Here is a 25,074-nt window from a genome sequence, read left to right as displayed (position 1 = left end):
ATTCTTGATTGGATCCTGGAGCAGCAGGTAAAGCCAAAAAAGACACATTGAGTTAGGCACGGTGGCTCATGTCTGTAATCCCAGCACTCCAGAGGAGGTTAAGGCAGGAGGATCACTTGAACCCAGGAGTTCGAAGCTGCAGTGGGCTGTAATTGAGCTGCTGCACTCCAGCCTGGGTGACTGAGTAAGACCCTGTCTCCAAAAATAAAAATACAGTTTGGGGACAATTGGGGAAATTTGAATTTGGATTAGATATTAGAGAAAGAAAGCAAATGGGGCAAAATGTGAATACTTGGTAAATGCCTGATGGCACATGCTTGTTCAGTGTACTACCAACTTTCTGAAAGGTTTTTCTTTTTTTTTTTTTTTTTGAGACGGAGTCTGGCTCTGTTGCCCAGGCTGGAGTGCAGTGGCCGGATCTCAGCTCACTGCAAGCTCCACCTCCCGGGTTCATGCCATTCTCCTGCCTCAGCCTCCCGAGTAGCTGGGACTACAGGCGCCCGCCATCTCGCCCGGCTAGTTTTTTGCATTTTTTAGTAGAGACAGGGTTTCACCGTGTTCGCCAGGATGGTCTTGATCTCCTGACCTCGTGATCCACCCATCTCGGCCTCCCAAAGTGCTGGGATTACAGGCATGAGCCACCGCGCCCGGCCTCTGAAAGGTGTTTCTAAGTAAAATAAAAATTTTGAAAAAGGCAGAAGACAGAGGAAAATGTCCATAATATGCTGCAAAGTGGGAAAAAATAGTTCTAAAAAACAGACTGACAATATGATTCTACTACTTTATTTAGTGATACAGATATATGGGCCCAGAAAAAAAAGACTGGAAGGATTTACGGGAAAATATTGGCAATGTGTATCTCTTGGTACTTTTATGTGGTTTTCCAGATCCTTTGTTTGCTTTCATTGAACACATAATGTTTTTGTAGTTAGAAAAAAAAAAAAAATAACAACAAAAAAAGCTCTGGTCTCTGTTATTAGGAGTTTATATTCGGACCACAAGAAAGCTGATTATGCTTATGATAGTTACAGGAAACCCCCCCGCCCCCACCAACCCATTTAAAAATGATGATGATGATGGCAATGTGCTGCAAAAGATGAGTGCTGGAGCAATGGCATTCCCCAAAGCCCCTCCCATACCTGGAGAAGTTGTCTTGCAGTTCCTTTAGATGCTTGTCAAAATAATTCCATTCACTCCAGTGACGCTGGTACAACTGATTGAGGTTGTCTTTCCGCTTCTTCATGCTGCACAGGGTCTCGCTGATGACATCAGTATATGTTGGGGTGCAGTCAGTGGCTTCCGCTGTTAAGGAAATCCCCGTACTGTCGAACTTCGTTGACGCTGCATTATTAGTGGCATGAGCGCAGTGCATGGGGAGGAGGGGCATGGAGGACAGAGCAGGGAAAACGCCCTGCATTTCTGGATAAGATACTTGAAATCTGAGCAGGAAATGACTCTCCTGTTCTTTGACCATGTCCTGCTTTGGAGGGAAGAGGCTATCCTATCTGTGGCCAGGCATTCTCTACCTAGGAATAAAGCCCTCCTCTGCCCCTGTGGATGGAAGGCAGGGCTAAGAAATACTTTTTTAGACTGTCATCTGAAATTCTTACTCTATTATCACAGCGGTGAATAGGAAGGGCTTCCAGCTTTCCTTTTCTCTCAGCCCAAGGCCTCATTCTCCATCTCATTTGTATATGAAAACATTCTCAGCCAGGCGCAGTGGCTCACACCTGTAATCCCAGCACTTTGGGAGGCTGAGGCGGGCGGATCACGAGGTCAGGAGATCAAGACCATCCTGGCTAACACAGTGAAACCCTGTCTCTACTAAAAAATAGAAAAAATTAGCCTGGTGTGGTGGGGGGCACCTGTAGTCCCAGCTACTCGGGAGGCTGATGCAGGAGAATGGCGTGAACCCAGGAGGCGGAGCTTGCAGTGAGCCGAGATCACGCCACTGTACTCCAGCCTGGGTGACAGAGTGAGACTCCATCTCAAAAAAAAAAAAAAAAAATTAGCTGGGCATAGTGGCACATGCCTGTAATCCCAGCTACTTGGGAGGCTGAGGCAGGAGAATTGCTTGAACCCAGGAGGCAGACGTTGCGGTGAGCCGAAACTGCGCCACTGCACTCCAGCCTGGGCAACAGAGCGAGACTCTGTCTCAAAAAAAAAAAAAAAAAATTCTCCCTCTGCTCTGCCCTCCTTCCACCCCTTCTTGATTGATTAGAATCTCAGCTACACTTGCCACAAGCTGTGGGACCTCAGACAAGATAGCAGTCATCCTCTGTGCCTCCATTTCCATATCTGTAAAACAGAGATAATAATGCCCACTTTAGATGATGTGAATCATAATCGTGGTAGTTATTCATGTAGTATCAGCTGTATGCCATTTAATCCTCATCACAACACTACAAGTTTGGTATAACTATCCAAATTTTAGGAATGAATAGATAAAGATATTGAGCTTGGAGGTCGAGCTGTGCACATAAGACCTTAAAGCCAGTGGTTGCTAAACTGGGACTCAAATCTAAGGCTGTGTATCCCAACCCAGAGTCCTTCCACTACACTAAACTGTCTTTAGAGAACAATGAAGTGATGTTTGGGAAAACATGTTGCAAGAAATAAAACACTATGAAATGTGAGTTTTTGTTACTACTCTCTCCCTATAGAACATGTAAGTAAGTTTGTGGACATGGAGTTCTATGCAGCAGACGATGCAAAGTTCTCCCTAGTTCATTACGAAACTCCTCCTGTTGGGGAGCTCAATGTAGACGTGGATCATCTCAGCCCCTGTTATCTGCCAGGCACTAGCCTTTATCTCTGTTGTGTCTGTAATCTGCATAATAGCCCTATGAGGCAGGTACTCTTATCCCTATTTTACAGGTGAAAAAAATGACGCACAGAGAGAAGCTGGAACTTATCTCAAATCACTCAGTTTGCAGGAGAGTTGGTTCCTGAGTCCAGGTCTATTTGAACCAATAGACCAGTTTGATTCCAAATAGAACCCGTGTTCTCTGACTCCTATGGTAAGCTGCTAAGACTCAGGACGCCAACATATGCCACACTTATTTTCTTTTTCCTTTTCTTTTTTTTTGAGATGGAGTTTCGCTCTTGCTGCCCAGGCTGGAGTGCAATGGCGCAATCTCGGGTCACTGCAACCTCTGCCTCCTGGGTTCAAGCGATTCTCCTGCCTCAGCCTCCCAAGTAGCTGGGATTATAGGCATGCACCACCAGGCCCAGCTAATTTTTTTAAAATTTTTACTAGAGACAGGGTTTCATCGTGTTAACCAGGCTGGTCTCGAACTCCTTACCTCAGATGATCCGCTCATCTTGGCTTTCACAGTGCTGGAATTACAGGCATGAGCCACCACCCCTGGCCAACCACACCTGTTTTCTTGAGATCTGAGCTTTCTATTCGATCTTTAGGATAAATGGCAACAGGGTCAGGGATTTGCTGATGGGTCTAAGGCAGGAGTGTGTCTGAGGAAGGTGTTAGATGAAACATACATGTGGACAACAAAATTCCTGGTCAGTACATACTCTGGGGTCAACGAGTGTCAGGGAAGCATTACTTGGTTTCAACGTATGTTAGAATACCGAGTTAGCACATTCATTCTGGTAGGTGGAAAGAGATTTTGCACACAAGGAAATTTGACACACCCCAGGGTCTCACGGCCAGTTCACAAGGCTGGCTCTAGATTTGGAACTAAGATGAGCACGATTCTGACCCTGAGGCTCGTACCACTGGCCACCTCTGGCGAGTACACATGGTGTGCCAGGCGCTGTGCTCAGGCCTGGGTGCCGTCCCCTGACCTTTGCTTCTGGGAAGAGGACATGGGGGCCTGGAGCAGTGTGCACCCTGACCACAGTGACAAGGATATGGGGTGCTCATGGTCTTTTCCCTTCTGCCTATCAACACATTCTTGCCGTGCTGCTGCAGACCGACGTAGTTCTGGAGAAAGTACACAATCAGAGGGCTCTTCCCATAAATGTTGAAGAGGTTTGAAGTCAGCTCAGGGCTTTTGCAGGCAGCACATGACTGAGGATGGAAGAAAAAGGAAAAATGAAGGATAAGGTTATTTTTACAGTATGTATTAAGAACTGGAAAGGCATCAAAGCACTCATGTGGTTTTAGGATGCTCAGTTTTAGGATGCATCCTAAGAAAATTACTCAAAACAAAGAAAAAAAAAGTCAAGGGGCAAATATGTCCACTGCAGAGATACTTACTGTATGTAACAGAAGATGAGAATAACTTAAATGTTCAAAGAGAAGATATTGATCTCTTTATCCAAAGGAATGGTATGCCACTATTAAAATGTTTATGAAGAGTTGATAACCTAAAACAGGTTTCAGGTATAAGAGTAAATTTTTAGGCCGGGCGCGGTGGCTCAAGCCTATAATCCCAGCACTTTGGGAGGCTGAGGTGGGCGGATCACGAGGTCAGGAGATCGAGACCATCCTGGCTAACACGGTGAAACCCCATCTCTACTAAAAATACAAAAAAATTATCCGGGTGTGGCAGCGGGCACCTGTAGTACCAGCTACTCGGGAGGCTGAGGCAGGAGAATGGCATGAACCCGGGAGGCGGAGCTTGCAGTGAGCCAAGATCCCACCACTGTACTCCAGCCTGGGTGACAGAGCGAGACTCTGTCTCAAAAAAAAAAAAAAAGAGTAAATTTTTAAATAGTGAGATGCAAAGTTTGATAGTGTTTTTATGTGTGTGTGTGTGTGTGTGTATGTATTTTTTTTTTTTTTTAATTTTACTTTTGAGACTTGAGTCTCAATGTGTTGCCCAGGCTGGAGTGCAGTGGCACAATCTCAGCTCACTGCAACCTCCATCTCCCAGATTCAAGCAATTCTCCTGCCTCAGCCTCCCAAGTAGCTGGGATTACAGGGGCCTGCCACCACACCTGGCTAATTTTTGTATTTTTAGTAGAGACAGGGTTTCACCATGTTGGCCAGGCTGGTCTCAAACTCCTGACCTCAGGTAATCTGCCTGCCTCGGCCTCCCAAAGTGCTTGGATTATAGGCATGAGCCACTGTGCCCAGCCGATAGTGTTATATATTTTATAGAAAATAATTTAGTAAAAGCCGGGTGCGGTAGCTCACACCTGTAATCCCAGCACTTTGGGAGGCTGAGGCAGATTGCAAGGTAGAGCGATCGAGACCATCCTAGCAAACATGGTGAAACCATGTCTCTACTAAAAATACAAAAATTAGCTGGGTGTGGTGGCGTGCGCCTGTAGTCCCAGCTATGCAGGAGGCTGAGGCAGGAGAATCGCTTGAACCTGGGAGGCGGAGGTTGCAGTGAGCCAAGATTGCGCCACTGCACTCCAGCCTGGTGACAGAGTGAGACTCTGTCTCAAAAAAAAAAAAAAAAAAAAATTATTTAGTATAAAACAGATAGATGAGAGACTGGAAGGCTCTTACCAAAATGTTAATAATTCATTCAGCAAATATGTATTGAGTGATTACCATGTATAAATACTATTTTAGGTGCTGGAGATTCAGCAGAGAACAAGACAAATTCCAGCCCTTATGGAGTTTGCATTACAGGTGGAAGAAAACAATAAAAATAAATGAACAAATAAAAACATAACATGATATGATGAATACTAATAAGATCAAGCAGGCCAGGGTATGGAGAGTGGTAGGGAGGAGAGGACTGGGGTTCCATGGGCTGATCAGGGAAGGGAAGGCTGTGAGGAGGTGAGACCCCAGGGATCCTGAATGCTGTGGGGGAGGGAGCCATGAGAAGGTCTATCAGGAGATGTTCCTGGCTAAGAGGACAGCAGGTGCAACAGATCCAGCCACGATATGTGCTTGGTATGGCTGAGGAGCAGAAATAGGGCGGCTCACAAGGGTGGGGGCCGGTGCAGAGGGAGCAGGCGCTGTGGTCATGGTGAGGAGCTGGGATCTTTTTTCTAAGGGTCATGGATGCCACTGGCAGATTCTGAGCTGGGGTACAACATAATCTGAGTAATCTGTGAAGGTCTCTTTGACTGATGTGAGGAGAAGTGCCTGTGATGGGTGAGAACGGGTACAGAGGAGCAGTCAGGAGACCGCTGCAGCAGTTGGGGAATTTCTGATGGGGCTCAGGACTTGGTGGTTGCACACAAGGGGTGAAAAGTGAGCAAATTTACAACACATTATAAAGGAGAACTGGCAGGAGTTGCTGACAGACTCAACTCCACATGGGTGTGAGAAAGAGAAGAGTCTAGGGCGGCTCAGAGGGCTTGGGTGTCAGCTGCTCAGGTGGGACGATCTGGGGAGGAACAGGTTGGGGCGGTGGGAAAGTTGAGTCCCGTTTTGGATGCTATTTGAGATGCTAATAGACAGCCAGGAGCAAACAGATCAGAAAGAGAACAGGCTGGGGCCAAGAATGGTTTGTTTTCTTCTGCCTTTTTCCAAAAATGACAGTACTACTTTTGTGTGTGTGTGTGTGTTTTTTTTTTTTTTTTTGAGACGGAGTCTCGCTCTGTCGCCCAGGCTGGAATGCAGTGGCCGGATCTCAGCTCACTGCAAGCTCCGCCTCCCGGGTTTACGCCATTCTCCTGCCTCAGCCTCCCGAGTAGCTGGGACTACAAGCGCCCGCCACCTCGCCCGGCTAGTTTTTTGTATTTTTTTAGTAGAGACGGGGTTTCACCGTGTTAGCCAGGATGGTCTCGATCTGCCGACCTCGTGATCCGCCCGTCTCGGCCTCCCAAAGTGCTGGGATTACAGGCTTGAGCCACCGCGCCCGGCCTGTTTTGTTTTTTTTATACTTTAAGTTCTAGGGTACATGTGCATAACGTGCAGGTTTGTTACATATGTATACTTGTGCCATGTTGGTGTGCTGCACCCATCAACTCGTCAGCACTCATCAACTCATCATTTACATCAGGTGTAACTCCCAATGTAATCCCTCCCCCCTCCCCCCTCCCCATGATAGGCTCCGGTGTGTGATGTTCCCCTTCCCGAGTCCAAGTGATCTCATTGTTCAGTTCCAACCTATGAGGGAGAACATGCGGTGTTTGGTTTTCTGTTCTTGCTACAGTTTGCTGAGAATGATGGTTTCCAGCTGCATCCATGTCCCTACAAAGGACACGAACTCATCCTTTTTTTATGGCTACATAATATTCCATGGTGTTTATGTGCCACATTTTCTTAATCCAGTCTGTCACTGATGGACATTTGGGTTGTACTTTTGTGTTTAAAAAAAAATACATTTTATTTTGAAGCAGCAGTTATACCTTAATGGAACAAAAATTCCGCCTCATGAATAAAGGCTGCAGCAGTACCCAACCACACTATTTTCTAATCCTGTCCTAATGGGATAGGGTTGCATTTAATTAATCGTCTAATGGGATTGCTTCTGTCTCCAGCAAAGTTTCTCAACCTCAGCACTATTGACATTTGGGGCTGGATATTTCTTTGTTGTGGGAGGCTGTCCTGTGCATTGTAGGATGCTGAGGAGCATCCCTGGCCTCCCCCGATGTCCCTCTGCCCCCAGTTGTGACAACTAGAAATGTCTCTAGAGCTGGCCAAATGTCTCCCAGGGGACAAAATTGCCCCATTTGAGAACCACTATTCTAATAGCAAGATACCACTGGAATCACAGAGACCTGGAGTTAGTAGGGAGTTTATAGATCATTTGGTCCAGTGACTCTGACACCCTGTCTCCTAATGGGGGCCATGCTGTGTCTGGTGGTCACCAGGGAAATGAGGGAAACAAGGAAAATTCAATATGAGTCGAACAAGAAGTAAACTGATTCACTTTAAGGACTTTTTAAATTTTTTGCTTTGTGATATTAATGACTTTCTTTATGAAATGCTACTGATGACAGACAGCATTTTGTTTTAATGAATTTACTTAGTGAAAACCTTTTTTTTTCAAAGTCTACGAAAGTCCAGCATCTAGGATCCACTAATGCAGTGCAACGTTTCTCTGAGGGTCATTCTTTTGGCAACCCAGTGTCCTTCCCCTTTCCTAACAGCCCCTGACGCTTTGTGTGTTTTTGGGGGGTGATCTGCCCTCTACTGTGTTTGGGCTTGAAGTCTTTTTGTTTGTTTGTTTTTGTTTTTTGTTTTTGAGACGAAGTCTCACTCTGTAGCCAGGCTGGAGTACAGTGGCATGATCTTGGCTTACTGCAACCTCCGCCTCCTGGGTTTAAGCGATTCTCCTGCCTCAGCCTCCTGAGTAGCTGGTACTACAGGCGCACGCCACCACGCCCAGCTAATTTTTGTAATTTTAGTAGAGATGGGGTTTCACCATGTTGGCCAGGATGGTTTCGATCTCCTGATCTCATGATCCACCCGCCTTGGCCTCCCAAAGTGCTGGTATTACAGGCGTGAGCCACTGCGGCCAGCTGAGGGAGTTTTAAATCAGGTGTCTTGCTCCCCTGATGAGAGCCACAGGAGGGGTCTTCAGAGGCCTTCACAGGCTCTGGAGTCAGAATCTTCCTTTCACTTCCCCCACCCCAGACCCCTGCCACTCAGTTACAGCTCCTGGAATAGGCTGGCCATTCAAAACTTCTGCTCCTTGGATTCTGAGTTCTGAGTAGAGTGAAATATGGACTGAAAACATGTGGAGGTTCACCCATTCCAGAGATGTCACCTTGAAAAGATGGTTCGAGGGTTGCAACTACCTTGATGTTTCTGGTTCCTGGACTGATTCTCCAGACTCTTCAGTTACTCAATGTTCTTTCAGTTTTGGCTTAAGTTGGCCAGAGACAGCTTTGTTACTTATAAGCAAAGAAATGCAACTGATACACATCCTTTCAGTAATATTCTCAACAGGTAAGTGTACATTTTTGCTTCCCCAACTTTGGAGACACGGAACATGCTACCTTCGCAAACATCCAGTACCACTGTTCGTAAGTATCCGATTCCTCCCAGGCAGAAGGCAGGGTAGGGCGTTTGGGTATAGGGACCTGGGCATAGAAATGGGAAAGGCTGGCTCATACCCACATCACTAGGTAAAGAAGGAGCAATGGGCAAGGGAAGAGACAATCTGGAACATCCGATCTAAGGAGCAGATAGAAAGCAAAGCAGGAGGCCGGGCACTGTGGCTCACGCCTGTAATCACGGCACTTTGGGAAGCTGAGGTGGGTGGATCACTTGAGGTTAGGATTTCAAGACCAGCCTGGCCAACATGGCAAAACCCAGTCTCTACTAAAAGTACAAAAATTAGCCGGGCATGGTGGCGCACACCTGTAATCCCAGCACTTGGGAGGCTGAGGTGGGAGAATTGCTTGAACCCAGGAGACGGACGTTGCAGTGAGCCGAGATCGTGCCACTGCACTCTAGCCTGGGCGACAGAGCAGGACGCTGTCTTAAATAAATAAATAGCAAAGCAGGAGCTAGCATTAAGGGGTTAGCATCAGAGATCTAGGATGAGGAATGGCTTGGTTTGAGAGCTAGAGCTGTAACAAAACCTAGCAGCCTGCAGCACAGCCAGATGCAAAGTGGGTTTGAAATGACAACTTGGACTCTTAGGAAGTTCTTTCTTACCTTAGATAAAAATCACACTGTCTGTAATTCCAGCCCGTCTTTCTCCAGGGTCACAGGTTACATGACAGTCCTTAAAATATCTGAGGAGAGCCCTCAGGTCTTCTCCAAGTCTTGCCTTCTCCAACCTAAACATCTCCAGTGCCTCAAGGGCTCCTGAACGTGATTTGAGTCTGACTGTGCTCTCTGGACACATGTCAGATGGGGCCATAAAAAGTGGGACCATCTTCTCTCTTGCTCCAGGCTTTCATTTTGACATTTAGATAGTATTTTTCTGCCATAAAAATATTTATTTTTTTTACAAAATAAATTAATGCTCATTGTGAAAAATTCACATAATCTAGAGATGTAAAAGAAAAAGCTTTCCTCATCTCCACTCATATTTCTTAGCAATAAACACTGTTAATATTTTTCTGTGTATCTTTCCAAGCCTTCTCACAGGCACATACTGACTTTATACCAAAAACATACTTCAAAAATAAAGATGGAATCATCCTATATACAATGTTTTACAACTTTAATTTTCACCCACTAACTACATTGCCTGTAATATTTCCTTGATTAATTTTATTGCATTATTATTATTATTTGAGACTGAGTCTCGCTCTATCCCCCAGGCTGGAGTGAAGTGGCACAATCTCAGCTCACTACAACCTTCGCCTCCTGGGTTCAAGTGATTCTCGTGCCTCAGCCTCCCAAGTAGCTGGGATTACTGATGCCTGCCACCATGGCCAGCTAATTTTTGTATTTTTTTAGTAGAGACAGGGTTTCATCATGTTGGCCAGGCTGGTCTCAAACTCCTGACCTCAAATGATCTGCCCTCCATGGCCTCCCAAAGCGCTGGGATTACAGGAGTGAGCCACTGTACCTGGCCATTTTCTTGATTAACTTTATTTTTTATTTTATTTTTTTTTTTTGAGACGGAGTCTCGCTCTGTAGCCCAGGCTGGAGTGCAGTGGCCGGATCTCAGCTCACTGCAGGCTCCGCCTCCCGGGTTCACGCCATTCTCCGGCCTCAGCCTCCCGAGTAGCTGGGACTACAGGCGCCCGCCATCTCGCCCGGCTATTTTTTGTATTTCTTAGTAGAGACGGGGTTTCACTGTGTTCGCCAGGATGGTCTCGATCTCCTGACCTCGTGATCCGCCCATCTCGGCCTCCCAAAGTGCTGGGATTACAGGCTTGAGCCACCGCGCCCGGCCCCCTTGATTAACTTTAGATGTCATTGGCTGACAGTCTTTCATATCAGGTGTAAATCTTCCTCACCGTTTTTCATAGCAGCAGAATATCCTTATTATGGACACTTCACAATTTACCTATTTATCTATTGAAATTGAAGCTTTCTACGATGTCTGCTGGTACAGATTAATGCTGTAAGGGATAGCCTTGTAATGAACATTTCTACATGACAGATTATTAGAAGAATTACCAGGTCATAGGTGTATTTAAAAATTTTAAAGGGTACCCTAAACTCATGACAAAACATCTAAAAATGCAATATACCTATTTTTAAAAACCCTTGGCCAGGCATGACGACTCACACCTGTAATTCCAGCACTTTGAGAGGCTGAGGTGGGCAGATCACGAGGTCAGGAGTTCCAGACCAGCCTGACCCCCATCTCTACTAAAAATACAAAAATTAGCCGGGCATGGTGGTGTGAGCCTAATCCCAGCTACTCAGGAGTTTGAGGCAGGAGAATCGCTTGAACCTGGGAGGTGGAGGTTGCAGTGTAACTGAGATCACACCAGTGCACTCCAGCCTACACAACAGAGCGAGATTCTGTCTAAAAAAAAAATAATAAATCCTTTAAAAAGGAGTCTAGGCCAGGCGTGGTGGCTCATATCTGTAGTCCCAGCACTTTGAGAGGCTGAGGCAGGTGGATCACTTGAGGTCAGGAGTTTGAGACCAGTCTAGCCAGCATGGTGAACCCCATCTCTACTAAAAATACAAAAAAATTAGCTGGGTGTGGTGGTGTGCACCTGTAAGCCCAGCTACTCGGGAGCATGAGGCGGAATCACTTGAACCTGGGAGGCGGAGGTTGCAGTGAGCCAAGATTGAGCCATTGAATTCCAGCCCTGGCAACAGAATGAGACTGGGTCTCAAAAAAAAAAGGAGTCTGGGGGATATAAACAAATTGTCTTAACTGGTACCATAATTCACTGCAGGGAGGGGCTGTCTTTCCTTGGGAAACATGGAACAAGCCACTTGGTGAGCAGGTGAGAGCCTCTAGAGTGAGTGAAGGCAAGGGAAAGCTTCTGCCCTGCACTAGATGTGAACAGGAGTTTGGGTGGAAGAAAGAAGGGGAGAGAGGAAAGTGGAGAGGACTGGAGGAGGATGCCCTGTGAAATGGTTGAATGGCTAAAGGATTTTTAAGAAGGGCAAGTGATACTCACTTTATTTTATTTTGATTGATTGATTGATTGATTGACTGATTGATGGCATTTTGCTCTTGTTGCCCAGGCTGGAGTGCAATGGCATGATCTCGGCTCACTGCAACCTCCGTCTCCTAGGTTCAAGAGATTCTCATGTCTCAGCCTCCCAAGTAGCTAGGATTACAGATGTGTGCCACCACATCTGGCTAATTTTTGTATTTTTAGTAGAGATAGGGTTTCATCATGTTGGTCAGGCTGGTCTCGAACTCCTGACCTCAGGTGATCCGTCCGCCTCGGCCTCCCAAAGTGCTGGGATTACAGGCGTGAGCCACTGCACCTGGCCTATTTATTTATTTTTTTGAGGCAGAGTCTCACTCTGTCTCCCAGGCTGGAGTGCAACGGCGCGATCTCGGCTCACTGCAACCTCCACCTCCTGGGTTCAAGTGATTCTCCTGGCTTAGCCTCTCAAGTAGCTGGGATTACAGGCACCTGCCACCATGCCTGGCTAATTTTTGTATTTTTAGTAGAGGTGGGGTTTCGCCATGTTGGCAAGGCTGGTCTCGAACTCCTGACCTCAGGTGATCTGCCCACCTCGACCTCCCAGAGTGTTTGGATTACAGGTGTGAGCCACCACACCCCACCAACTAATATTAATTTTAAAATTATTTGCATTACTGTGGGCTGGGAGTGGTGGCTCATGCCTGTAATCCCTTTGGGAGGCCAAGGTGGGCTAATCATTTGAGGTTAGGAGTTCGAGACCAGCCTGACCAACATGGCTAAACCCCATCTCTACTAAAAATACAAAAATTAGCTGGGCGTGGTGGCACACGCCTGTAATCCCAACTACTTGGGAGACTGAGGCAGCAGAATAGCTTGAACCCAGGAGGTTAAAGCTGCAGTGAGCCAAGATTGCACCACTGCACTCCAGCATGGGCAATGCAACAAGATTGTCTCAAAAAAAAAAAAAAAAAAAAAAAATTATTCGCATTCCTGTGATATGGGCACCCCCTCCTTATCTCTTTAAACTTCAGTAAAGTCTTCCATTCTTCCATATACACAAATACATGTACACAGAGGCCTTGTGTGAGTGGTTTTTGCAAAAATCAGAAGAGGTGAGTTCCACATTAGGGCTGATGCAGTTAGTATGTACATAGCGTATGCAGGACAGATAAGGAGCTTAGTGCCAGGAAAACATCAGGCCCCCAGAGTTCACAAACATATTTGAGAGGGTAATAGACTTCAAACAAATTAGACAACAAATGCTTAAGCCAATCTTTAGCTAAATTCCAAGGAATAGAGTGACCCTGGTGATAACTGGGGGGTTACGTGAGTAAATATTTTATTGAGAATAGGTGATAATATAAAATACTGGGAAAAAATTGGGGAAGATGTTTTATATAATCTTAGAATGGTAAAATGCTTAGCAAGAAATCTAGAAGCCATAAGAGACTACTAAATATGACTATAATAATTAAAAACTTCTAACATAAAACACCGCAATTAAAGTCAAAAGATTAGCCTGGGGGTGGTGGCTCATGCCTGTAATCCCAGCACTTTGGGAGGCTGAAAGGGGTGGATCACCTGAGGTCGCGAGTTCGAGACCAGCCTGACCAACACGGTGAAACCCCGTCTCTATCAAAAATACAAAAATTAGCCAGGTGTGGTGGTGCACGCCTGTAGTCCCAGCTACTAGGGAGGCTGAGACACGGGAATCACTTGAACCCAGGAGGCGGAGGTTGCAGTAAGCTGAGATGGCACCACTGCACTCCAGCCTGGGTGACAGACTGAGACTGTCTCAAAAAAACAAAAACAAAAAACAAGAAATCTACATTGCTCGTGGTACTTGGCCCAAATTCTATGGCTGACTCCCTTCCTAGCTGGTGCCTGGGGAAGCTCCCAAACCTCTCACCCTGTTCTGGTCCCACTACACAAGACTGAAGTTCCATTGACATAAACTACCACCCACTGAGGTTTGTGGGGAAAGGGAAGAGGAGAGAATGATGCTAGTGACTTTCCTGTGCTAGGCACTGCGCTGCAGGGAAGGCTCAGTGGTTGAGAGCTCAGGCTCAGAGACAGGCAGATCTGCATGCAAATCTTGATTTTATCACTTATTTGCTTTTTATTTATTTATTTATTTTGAGACAGAGTCTTACTCTGTTGCCCAAGCTGGAACGCAGTGGCACGATCTTGGTTCACTGCAATATCCGCCTCCCAGGTTCAAGCGATTCTCCTGCCTCAGCCTCCCGATTAGCTGGGATTATAGGCATGCCACCATGCCCAGCTAATTTTTGTATTTTTTAGTAGAGACAGCATTTCACCATGTTGGCCAGGCTGGTCTCAAACTCCTGACCTCAAGTGATCCACCTGTGTCGGCCTCCCAAAGTGCTGGGATGACAGGCATGAACCACTGCATCTGGCCTTGTTTTATTATTTTTTTTTACTTTTAATATCACTTATTTGCTTTGTAATATGTGACAAATTGGGTACCTGCTCCCAGCATCACTTTGCTCATTAATAAACTGAGAATAACAATAGTAACTATCTCAGAGGGCTGTGACAGTAAAAGAAAATGCACTGTTTACATAAGGTTTGGCATAGTACCTGGCATTTAGTAAATATTCATTAAATGTTATTTCTCATTTTCTTACATCTCTCACCCCCTTTGGAATCACCTTTACTATTAAATTTCCAATCATGTGCTCACCTTTTTAGGAAACATATTCTCACATTCTCTCCCTTCTGATATCCTCTTGACTTCTTGTGTAGGTTTCTTCAAGACCAGGGCCTGAGAATGATGCTCTGTCAATGTGACATTAGCAAGAAATGACCATTAGGTTCAAGCGAGTCTCATGCCTCAGCCTCCTGAGTAGCTGGAATTACAGGTGTGTGCCACCACACCCAGTTAAATTTTGTAGTTTTAGTAGAAACGGGACTTCGCCATGTTGACCAAGCTGGTCTCAAACCCCTGGACTCAAGTGATCTGCCCACCTCGGCCTCCCACAGTGCTGAGACTACAGGCGTGAGCCACTGTGCCCGGCCAAAGCAGCGTTTAGAGGGAAGCCTGTAGCCTTAAATAAATGCTCATATTAGAAAAGAAGGTCTCATTTCGTTCAGTTCAAATATTTTCTAATTTCCCTTGGCAACTCCTCTTTGACACATGAGTCTTCGTGAATTGAATATATACGTAAGCTCTGGGGGACTTGCAAAGCTTCCTACAAAATATTTACCTCTATTTAGAGCCCTGGCTAAACCTCTTGATCAGTAGTCCCCAAGCTTTTTCTTTAACAGTTTTATTGGGACATAATTCACATACTAACTTCTCTGAGCATCCATTTCTCCCTCAAGAAAAAGAATAAAGTTTAAATAACAATAATGATGTGAAATAACCTAGGATGATACTTAAGAGCTCCTGTTCTGTGTTTTCTTATATTCTGTATTTGTCTATTTGCCATCCATTAATTACAGGGCTAGACTAACAGAGTTGCTAATATACGTCTCCTACAATCCAGAGGCCACACTTTGAACCCACTCTTTTATCTAACTCACACACCAAGCCAACTAGGGACAGCCCCTCTGCCCCAGAGCCCGCTGGAATTATTCAACCCAGCCAACTCTAAACTTTTTTTTTTGAGACAGGCTCTCACTGTCACCCAGGCTAGAGTGCAGTGGCTCAATCGTGACTCACTGTAGCCTCAATCTCCCGGACTCAAGTGATCCTCTCACCTCAGCCTCCTGAGTAGCTCGGACTACAGGTGTGCACCCCCATGTCCAGCTAATTTAAAAGTTTTTTTGTAAAGACAGGGTCTCGCTATGTTACTCAGGCTGGTCTCGAACTTCTGGGCTCAAGCAACTCTCCTGCCTCAGCCTCCCAAAGTGTTGGGATTACAGGTGTAAACCGCTGCACCCAGCTAATCCTAAACTGGTTACCGTACCTTGCTTTGTCTTTCCTGCTGAAACTTCAAAAAAGAGTGTGGCCTGTCCATTCCCCAGGCTCCTTTCTGCCTCCTGGTCAGCACTGGTGCTTCCCGCTGTGTCCCTGCACGGTGTGCTGAGTTTAATGTTACTCGCAATTTCTAGAGGGAATTTCCAGGGGAATTGCGAGTAACATGAAACTTTTCTTTCAATGGCACTGACCTCTCTGTACTATCACTCAGTCACCAATATAAATTAAGATCTGGGTGCAAATTAGTTCTAACCTTAGTAATTACTGGTTTCTGATGGGGGAGAGAAGCAGTCATCATGTCTTAAATTTATTTTCTTCCAGTGTCAACAACCTCTCTTCCCCACAGATATTAGCATTGTGCTGACCTCATCACCACAAAAGTGGAACTTAATCAGTGCTTAGGCCGGGCGAGGTGGCTCACGCTTGTCATCTCAGCTCTTTGAGAGGCCGAGGCGGGAGGATCACAAGGTCAGGAGTTCGAGACCAGCCTGGCCAACATGGTGAAACACCCGTCTCTACTAAAAATACAAAAATTAGCCAGGCATGGTGCCACGTGCCTGTAGTCCCAGCTACTTGGGAGGCTGAGGCAGGAGAATCACTTGAACCTGGGAGGCAGAGGCTGCAGTGAGCTGAGATCGTGCCACTGCACTCCAGCCTGGGCGACAGAGTGAGACTTTGTCTCAAAAATAAATAAATAAATAAATAAATAAATAAATAATCAGTGCTCACTGAACTGAAAGACAATTACATCCTTTCATAAAATATTACTTGGTGCCAAGCCCTAGGCTGGCACCCCAAGTATAAAGTAGGGTAGCAAATTCTGTTCAAACGAACCCAAGAAACCAGCGTTTTGGAGATAATAGCTAAGCCAAAAGCCTACATTTCCCTTTTTGGTAGTCAATATACCTTTTGCAGTATTCTGTGTTCGTAAGCTTTTTTCTGAGTTCTGCTTGGCTGAAGAGGCTTTTTCATGGGGTGAATTTGCACTAAAAAACTTCAGGAGACAAAAGAGAAAGAGAGGGAGAAAGAGAGAAACAGAGAGAGAGAGAACAAAATAAAATTGGTAGTGAGAGAAATACAAAAAAGTAATACATGCAATTTCTTTGCTATTTCTTATTGTTCTCAGCAAAGGAACATGCAGAACCAGACCCTTCCGGTCCTCCCAGGAGCATGGCAGACAGCAGTGGCTGATGTGGAGAACACATGGGCTGGGGACCCAGGCTAACCAGGGCTCCAGTCCCAATTCTCTCACTCAACAGCCAGTGATCTGGGGCAAGTCATCAAACCTCTTTACCACCTTGGTTTCCTTCTAGGATTAAGTCAGTGAATGCATGCAAATTACAGGAGTGCTCACGGTGAGTGCTCCAAAAACACTGCCATCATCCTTGATGCAATCACCTTTTCCAGCAAATGTTTCACTGGGCAAATACTAATGTGTCTGCACTGGGCAAACACTGAAATCTAGCCCCTGGCTTGAGGAGTTTCCAGGGGAAATAACAGGAAATGGACAGTTACACTGAAGTGTGGAAAGCATCCCATATTTGTTATAGAGAGGCAAAAGAAGTTAGGATTCTGTTTGAATGTGACAGAGACTCAAAATAACAGTGGCTCAAAATAGGTAGAAATTTCTCTTCCACCAGCCTGGGCAACATAGTGAGACCTTGTCTCTATAAAAAAAAAAAAAAAATTAGCCAAGCACGCTGGTGTGTACCTGTAGTCCCAGCTACCTGGGAGGCTGAGGTGGGAGGATTGCTTGAGCCTGGAAGGTTGGGGCTGCAGTGAGCCATGACTGTGCCACTGTACTCTACTAGCCTGGGCAACAGAGCAAAACTCTGTCTTTAAATAAGTAAATATAAATACATTTCTCTCCCACATAAAAGTCTGAAGGCGGGCAAGCCTGGGCTTATATGGTGTTTCTAAGCACTGGTGGTGCTAAGTCCTCAGGGATTCTGACTTTTTTTTTTTTTTTTTTTGAGATGGAATCTTGCTCTGTTGCTTAGGCTGGAGTGTAATGGCACGATCTCAGCTCACTGCAACTTTTGCCTCCTGGGTTCAAGCAATTCTCTTACCTCAGCCTCCCAAGTAGCTGGGATGACAGGTGTCTGCCACCACGCTCAGCTAATTTTTGTTCTTTTATTGGAGATGGGTTTTCACCATGTTGGCCAGGTTGGTCTCGAGCTCCTGACCTCAAGTGATCCACCCGCCTTGGACTCCCACAGTGCCGGGATTATAGGCATGAGCCACTGCGCCAGGACATACTCTGACTTCTTCCAGTGCACAGTTCCAGCTTTCATAAGATAAAATAAGACCCTTGTTCCTTTTTTTTTTTTTTTTGAGATGGCATTTTGCTCTTGCTGCCCCGGGTGGAGTACAATGGCACGATCTTGGCTCACTGCAACCTCCGCCTCCTGGGTTCAAGTGATACTCCTGCCTCAGCCTCCCAAGTAGCTGGGATTACAGGTGTGTGCCACCACACCTGGCTAATTTTGTATTTTTAGGAGAGAACATGTTCACCATGTTGGCCAGGCTGGTCTCAAACTCCTGACCTCAGGTGATCTGCCCGACTTGGCTTCTCAAAGTGCTGGGATTACAGGTGTGAGCCACCGCGCCCAGGCAAGATCCTTGTTCTTAGGGTCCAAGGAGGCATCTGGAGCTCCTGCCATCACATTCACATTACAGGCAGCAGGAGGGAGGAAAGGACAAAGAGATAAAGCTGTTTTTTAAGGAAGGTTTCCAGAAACTGCCACACAACACATCCACTTACATCTCATTAACTAGATCTTAGTCATGTGGCCGCACATAGAGGTAGGGGAGGCCAGGAAATACAATCTTTATTTCGGCCAGGTACATGCCCAGCAAAAAATCAGAGGTTTTCTTTTCACAGGTGAAGGGGACAACAGATATTGGGAAACAACTCATAGTTGGCCACAAGCAGTATGAGGAGAATATCACGGGCAGCTAGAGCGCAGAACGCTGGATTCTGTCTGGGCGAGAGCTGGAGGGCTTCCAAGCAGAGAAGACACTCGCATTCTGTCTTTAAGGATGAGTAGGAGGTTGGCAATGTTAGACAGATGGCCCACCAAGTGGCAGACAAGCAGTCCACCAGCCTCAACAACAACCGTTCGCTTTTATAGAAATGTGATATTTGAATGGGCAGGAGAAAGCAGAAAGGACTTCCCAGACATCATGCAGCTGGCTGTCCAAAAGCTACTGATTTTTATAGTGTTGAGGTGGTTGCAGGGAAAACACTCCCAGGGCTCAATGAAGCATCAGTGCTCATTCTTTTTCTTTTCTTTTCTTTCTTTCTTTTTTTTTTTCTTGAGGTGGAGTTTCACTCTTGTGGCCCAGGCTAGAGTGCAATGGCACGATCTCGGCTCACTGCAAGCTCCACTTCCCGGGTTCAAGAGATTATCCTGTCTCAGCCTCTCGAGCAGCTGGGACTACAGGCACCCGCCACCACGCCCAGCTAGTTTTTTGTATTTTAGTAGAGAGGGGGTTTCGCCATATTGGCGAGGCTGGTGTCGAACTCCTGACCTCAGGTGCTCTGCCCGCCTTGGCCTCCCAAAGTGCTGGGATTACAGGCATGAACCACAGCACCTGGCCGTCTTTTTTTCTTTTTTTTTTTAAAGAGACAGTGTCTTACTCTGTCACCCAGGCTGTAGTGCAGTGGTACGATCACAGCTCACTGCAGCCTCAAACTCCCGGGCTCAAGTGAATCTTCTGCTTCAGCCTCCTGAGGAGCTGGGTCCACAGGCATGTACCACCACACCTGGCTAATTAAAAATATACATATTTTTGGTAGAGACACGGGGTCTCACTATGTTGCCCAGGTTGGTCTCAAACTCCTGGACTCAAGCCATCCTCCCACCTTAGTCCCCCAAAATGTTAGGATTACAGGCCTGAGCCACCACTCCTGGCAAGGCTCATTCTTTTTTTTTTTTTTTTTTTGAGACGGAGTCTCGCTCTGTTGCCCAGGCTGGAGTGCAGTGGCCGGATCTCAGCTCACTGCAAGCTCATCCAGGCTCATTCTTAACAGGCCTCAGAGAGGTCTGCAGTGGAGCAGAGAACAGTGCAGGGGATTTGCCTGGGTTTCAGTGACTAGACCCTGCTACTTGCTGGAGAGGCAGCTTGCTGATGCAGAAAGAGCTCAGACTGACAGTGTCCTGACATCAGCTGAGGTCAGCTGTGTGGCCTGGGGCAAGCCATTCACCCCCTCAGTCTATTACTTCCTTTGTCAAATAAAGATAAGAAGTAATAATGACCCACCTTGCAGGGCTGATGTAAGGACTAGAGAAGATATATGCAAAGAAAACTTGAACATGGGAGGCCGAGGTTGCGGTGAGCTGAGATTGCGCTATTGCACTCTAGCCTGGGCAATAAGAGCAAAACTCCATCTCAAAAACAAAACAAAACAAAACACCCTGAACATGGTGGACTCCCCATAGAGACCATGCCCTTCCACTTAGAAAGTACTTTCCTGGGCCGGGCGTGGTGGCTCACGCCTGTAATCCCAGCACTTTGGGAGGCTGAGGAGGGCCAATCACGAGGTCAGGAGTTTGAGACCATCCTGACCAACATGGTGAAAACCCGTCTCTATCAAAAATAAAAAAATTAGCTGGGGGTGGCGGTGGGCACCTGTAACCCCAGCTACTCGGGAGGCTGAAGTAGGAGAATCACTAGAACCCAGGAGGCAGAGGTTGCAGTGAGCCGAGATCACGCTACTGCACTCTAGCCTGGGTGACAGGGTGAGACTCCATCTCAAAAAAAAAAAGTACTTTCCTGTCCATTCTCTCATGTTGTGACCAGCCACCACCCCATGGGTGTATGAGGCAAGGTGATTATCATAAGGGTTGGGGGTAAACCAAGACTGTTCTAAGACCCCCTGTCCCACCACAGCATAGAGGAGAGGGAACTGTTCTGGCCCACCTGGCCACCCAGCTGCTCAGATTCAGCACGCTGAGGGCTCAGTTGTTACTGTACAGTGTTGGAGGGGGAGCCTATATTTGAGCTACTATGAGATATAATCTAGGGATGCCTAGAAATGTCTGGGTGGGGAGACAGCTGCACAGACCTGGAATTAGCAGGTATGGACACGAGCTGGAGAAATCTGAGTCATTATTGTTAAGGACACTGACTATATCTATGCTGTGGAACTTGGGAAAATTCTGGTTAAATTAGTAGGTATTCTGACAAGACATAACTAAACGACAATCTCTGGGACCTTGGTTACCCCTAGATTGAATCTATAAGAATGAATACCAGTCATGATGCCCATTTTGTGGATAAAAACATGGAGGCCTAGATTTGCCTCAAGGCATGTAACTGATAGGAGGCATCACCTAGATGCCTAGGTCTTGGTGCCTAGGTCTCCTGGCACCAAGTCCAGAGAAGGCCAGTACCATACCCCAGTGCCTTTGCCTGTGGCTCCACAGTGGTCATGCACTCATAGTTCCCAAATTTTGGCTTGGGTAGAAATTGTTCTCTCTGTAAGCCAGGCCTCTCCTCCAAAGTCCCGTCTTGTATATCTACCTACTTGGCATCTATCTTCATTTGCACTTTTCATAGGCATCTTAAAAAGTTAACAAGTTCAAAGTTGAACTCTTGATAGCTTTCCGCTAACTCAAACCCTACCCTGTCCATCTCGGTAAATGGCACCATTCGGATGCTGAAGCTGCACACCTGGGAGGCAACCTTCAACTCCGTCCTTTCTTCCCCCACTTCTCCTCCCCGCTCCCAAAGCCATCGCACTAGCAAGTGTTGAAAGATCCATCTCCCAATGCGTCAGGTCTGTCTGCTTCTTGCCACCTTCTATATTTGTCATTTAGACAAATACAGAAGCCTCGCAGCTGGTCTTCTGTGCCCCTCCAACACATCCTCCATATTCAAAAGACAGTGTGATCTTTAAAAAATACAAATCACACCATGTCATCCCTAATGTAATGAGTTCTCAAGACACTTCAATTATATCCATATTCATGTTGCTTTCTATGATGCTTATAACTCTGCAGCATCCAGCCCTGTCTACCTCCCAGCCTTGGCTTGTGCCTCTCTTCTCCTCACTCTCTGGGGTACAGTATTGGCCTTCTCTGTTTCCTGAACACTCGAGCTCTTTTTTACCTGCCTCGGGGCCTTTGCACATGCTGTCCCTTCTTCCTGGAAGGTTCTGCCATTTACTCTTCCAATGGCTGACTCCTCATCTCTTGGTTCTCAGCTCAAATGGCATCTTCTGGGGTCATTACTTGTTACATGTGTGATTTTTTTTCTTCACATATGTGAGACCCATTCCCAAGGTAAAAGACTTAAGTTGCAGCTGGCGTGCAGATATTTCACCTAGGCTCTACCTGCAGATACACCGCCCCTGCCTGAGACTTCAAGATGGAAATGAGCAATGGGGAGGAAATGGGAAGCATGTGGACTCCAGTTTTTAGAGAGGCTGTTAACAGGAGCAACTGGTTTTTCAAGGAGCAGAGTAGAACTTTTAACATCCAGTCCTCAGTCATACTGGCACACAGTGGCACACCTTGGCAGAGGCACTATGGTTTGGGCATCATTCTTGGTAGCATGGCCTCTGAAGCTAACACAGAGGGTCTTCCAGGGGAGCTGTGCGCCTTTAATGCATTTCTTTCTGCTTAAACTAGCTGGAGTGGATTCTATGGTTTGCAACTGAGAACTATGATGATGATTCCTCCTTACAGAAGCCTTCCTTCACTGTTTTTTTTTTTTTTTTTTTGGCTCTACAAAAACTCTACCAAAAAAAAAAAAAATCTTTTGCCTCAGCCTCCTGAGGAGCTGGGTCCACAGGCATGTACCACCACACCTGGCTAATTAAAAATATTTATATTTTTGGTACAGACAGGGGATCTCACTATGTTGCCCAGGTTGGTCTCAAACTCCTGGGCTCAAGCCATCCTCCCACCTTAGTCCCCCAAAATGTTTGTTCGTTTGTTTTCCCCCCTGCAAGGACCTAGGTCCAAGGTCCCAGCCCAGGGATGTCCTTGGACCCTGACAATGCAGTTTCTAGCCATCTCCTCATCTTCCCAGAGACAAAGCTCAGGATCCTGATACTATGTGTTTGCACCTGACATATATAATGGGGGAAGGTGTGTACAACTGGGTTTCACAGATGCTGGGAGTCCCTGAAACGTATGCCTTCCTGGCTCAAAGACATCCTTTTTCTTTTTTTTTTTTTTTTTTTTTTTTTTTTTTTTTTTGAGACGGAGTCTCGCGCTGTCGCCCAGGCTGGAGTGCAGTGGCTGGATCTCAGCTCACTGCAAGCTCTGCCTCCCAGGTTCACGCCATTCTCCGGCCTCAGCCTCCCGAGTAGCTGGGACTACAGGCGCTGCCACCTCGCCCGGCTATTTTTTGTATTTCTTAGTAGAGACGGGGTTTCACCGTGTTAGCCAGGATGGTCTCGATCTCCTGACCTCGTGATCCGCCCATCTCGGCCTCCCAAAGTGCTGGGATTACAGGCTTGAGCCACCGCGCCCGGCGACATCCTTTTTCTTAATCTCCAGCTGTGTTTCTCTAGGTACCACCCTTGTATAAGATGATAAGAGCTAATGTTTATTGAGCTCTTACTCTGTGCTATGCTGTTTGTTGAGTGCTTGCGTATAAGATCACATTTAATGCCCACATTGTGACTGATTTCTTTAGGTACCCATTTTACTGATAAGAAAACTGAGGTTCAGGGAGATGAAATGACTCATGTAAGAGCTAGAATTCTTTATTTTTTTTTGAGACAGGGTCTCGCTCTGCTGCCCAGGCTGGAGTGCAGTAGTGGAGTGCAGCTCACTGCAACCTCTGCCTCCTGGGTTCAAGCAATTCTCATGCCTCAGTCCCCCAAGTAGCTGGGACCACAGGTGCGTGGCACTACGCCCGTCTACTTTTTGTGTTTTTAGTAGAGACAGGGTTTCACCATGTTGGCCAGGTTAAGAGCTAGGATTCTAATCCATGCCTAATTTGATAGTCTGGTCTCTCCACTATATACCACTTCTCCAGGTTTAGGACATGGGGAGCTAGGAAAGGGTGATGCAGAGCTGAGCCACTGTACAAAGAGAGGCAGAGGAGAAGATCCTGCCTGCTGCTCTTTTCATCTCTCTGGTGTTCTCTCTCCCTATCATTTTCTCCCTCAGATTCCATTTCCTAAAACTTTTCTATCTTTAAAAATACTTATTAAATGAACAAATGACTCAGTCTCTAATAGGTGTCCTAATTTATAGCTGGGTCTCATAGCAGGAGCCAGCTCTGTGGTTAGATACTTTTTCATTTCCACTGTGCAAATCCCTAACACTTAAACAAGCGAAGGGCAGACAGCAGGTAAGAGACGGAAAGTAATTGCAATTCATTCCCCTGAATTGTGGACTCTCAGACAGACTATTGCCATTGAAAAGCATATTTTGAACACAGCCAGCTCTTTCATTGAGCAGATGGGAAAACGTGTCTGCTCTTGACAAGAGAGGCTCTATCTCCACCACAAAACCCAATTACTCCCTCTATCCTGGTTTGCCCATTAAAACTGCAGCTGTGCTTAAGGTTCCAGAGTTTTTGATTATTTCTATTTTGGGGGCAGTAAATGGAATCTCTTAACTAGGTTCCTGAAATAACTGTCAGAGAGTTTACGTATTTCAGTACAAAGAACACACGCTTGTTTCAAGCCGCTGTGACAGGCGGTACCCAAACACTGAATAATATTTTGGTCTTGGTCTCTGAGTGCTGGCTGTCCCTCTGCAGTACCTGCGTCATCTGCACTTTTTGGGAACTGATGTTTACAGAGTACCGTCATATGCTAAGCACAGGGCCAAAGTTTACATAGATGACCTCGTTCACAAAGTCCAGAAATATTTGTTAAGTGTCTTCTTTGTGTTAGGTCTGTTCTAGGAGGTAAAAGAGAGAGAACAGCAATAACTGTTGCCCAGGCTGGAGTGCAGTGGCACGATCTCAGCTCACTGCAACCTCAGCTCACTGCAACTTCTGCCCCCTGGTTCAAGCAATTCTCCTGCCTCAGCCTCCCCCGTAGCTGGGATTATAGGCACACGCCACCACGCCCAACTAATTTATGTATTTTTAGTAGAGATGGGGTTTCATCGTGTTGGCCAGGCTGGTCTCAAACTCCCGACCTCAAGTGATCCTCCTGCCTGGGCCTCCCAAAGTGCTGGGATTACAGGCTTGAGCCACCTCGCCTGGACAGAGTTTACCTCTAAGAGAGGGAGACAAACTCCAAACAACACATCAACCCAACAGGAAGATAAGTACTGTACAGAGAGTGAGACAGGTGATGG

The 25,074-nt window shown here is 46.3% G+C and overlaps 1 protein-coding gene across 1 annotated transcript in view; it reads right to left on the bottom strand.

The window, feature by feature from the left end:
• FAM227A (family with sequence similarity 227 member A) overlaps nt 1-25,074 on the bottom strand; it is a 73,691-nt gene that overhangs the window by 8,732 nt on the left and 39,885 nt on the right. Inside the window, exons 12-15 of the mRNA XM_025398675.1 lie at nt 16,703-16,790; nt 14,558-14,652; nt 3,876-4,033; nt 1,140-1,292 (exon numbers count right to left, since the gene is read on the bottom strand). Coding sequence (XP_025254460.1) covers nt 1,140-1,292; nt 3,876-4,033; nt 14,558-14,652; nt 16,703-16,790 — 494 coding nt within the window. The remainder of the gene's footprint in view (nt 1-1,139; nt 1,293-3,875; nt 4,034-14,557; nt 14,653-16,702; nt 16,791-25,074) is intronic.

Source organism: Theropithecus gelada, chromosome 10, assembly GCF_003255815.1.
Source record: "Theropithecus gelada isolate Dixy chromosome 10, Tgel_1.0, whole genome shotgun sequence".
Lineage (NCBI taxonomy): Eukaryota > Metazoa > Chordata > Mammalia > Primates > Cercopithecidae > Theropithecus > Theropithecus gelada.
The sequence above is the reverse complement of the archived record's forward strand: the minus strand, read 5'-3'. Positions and strand labels throughout refer to the sequence as shown.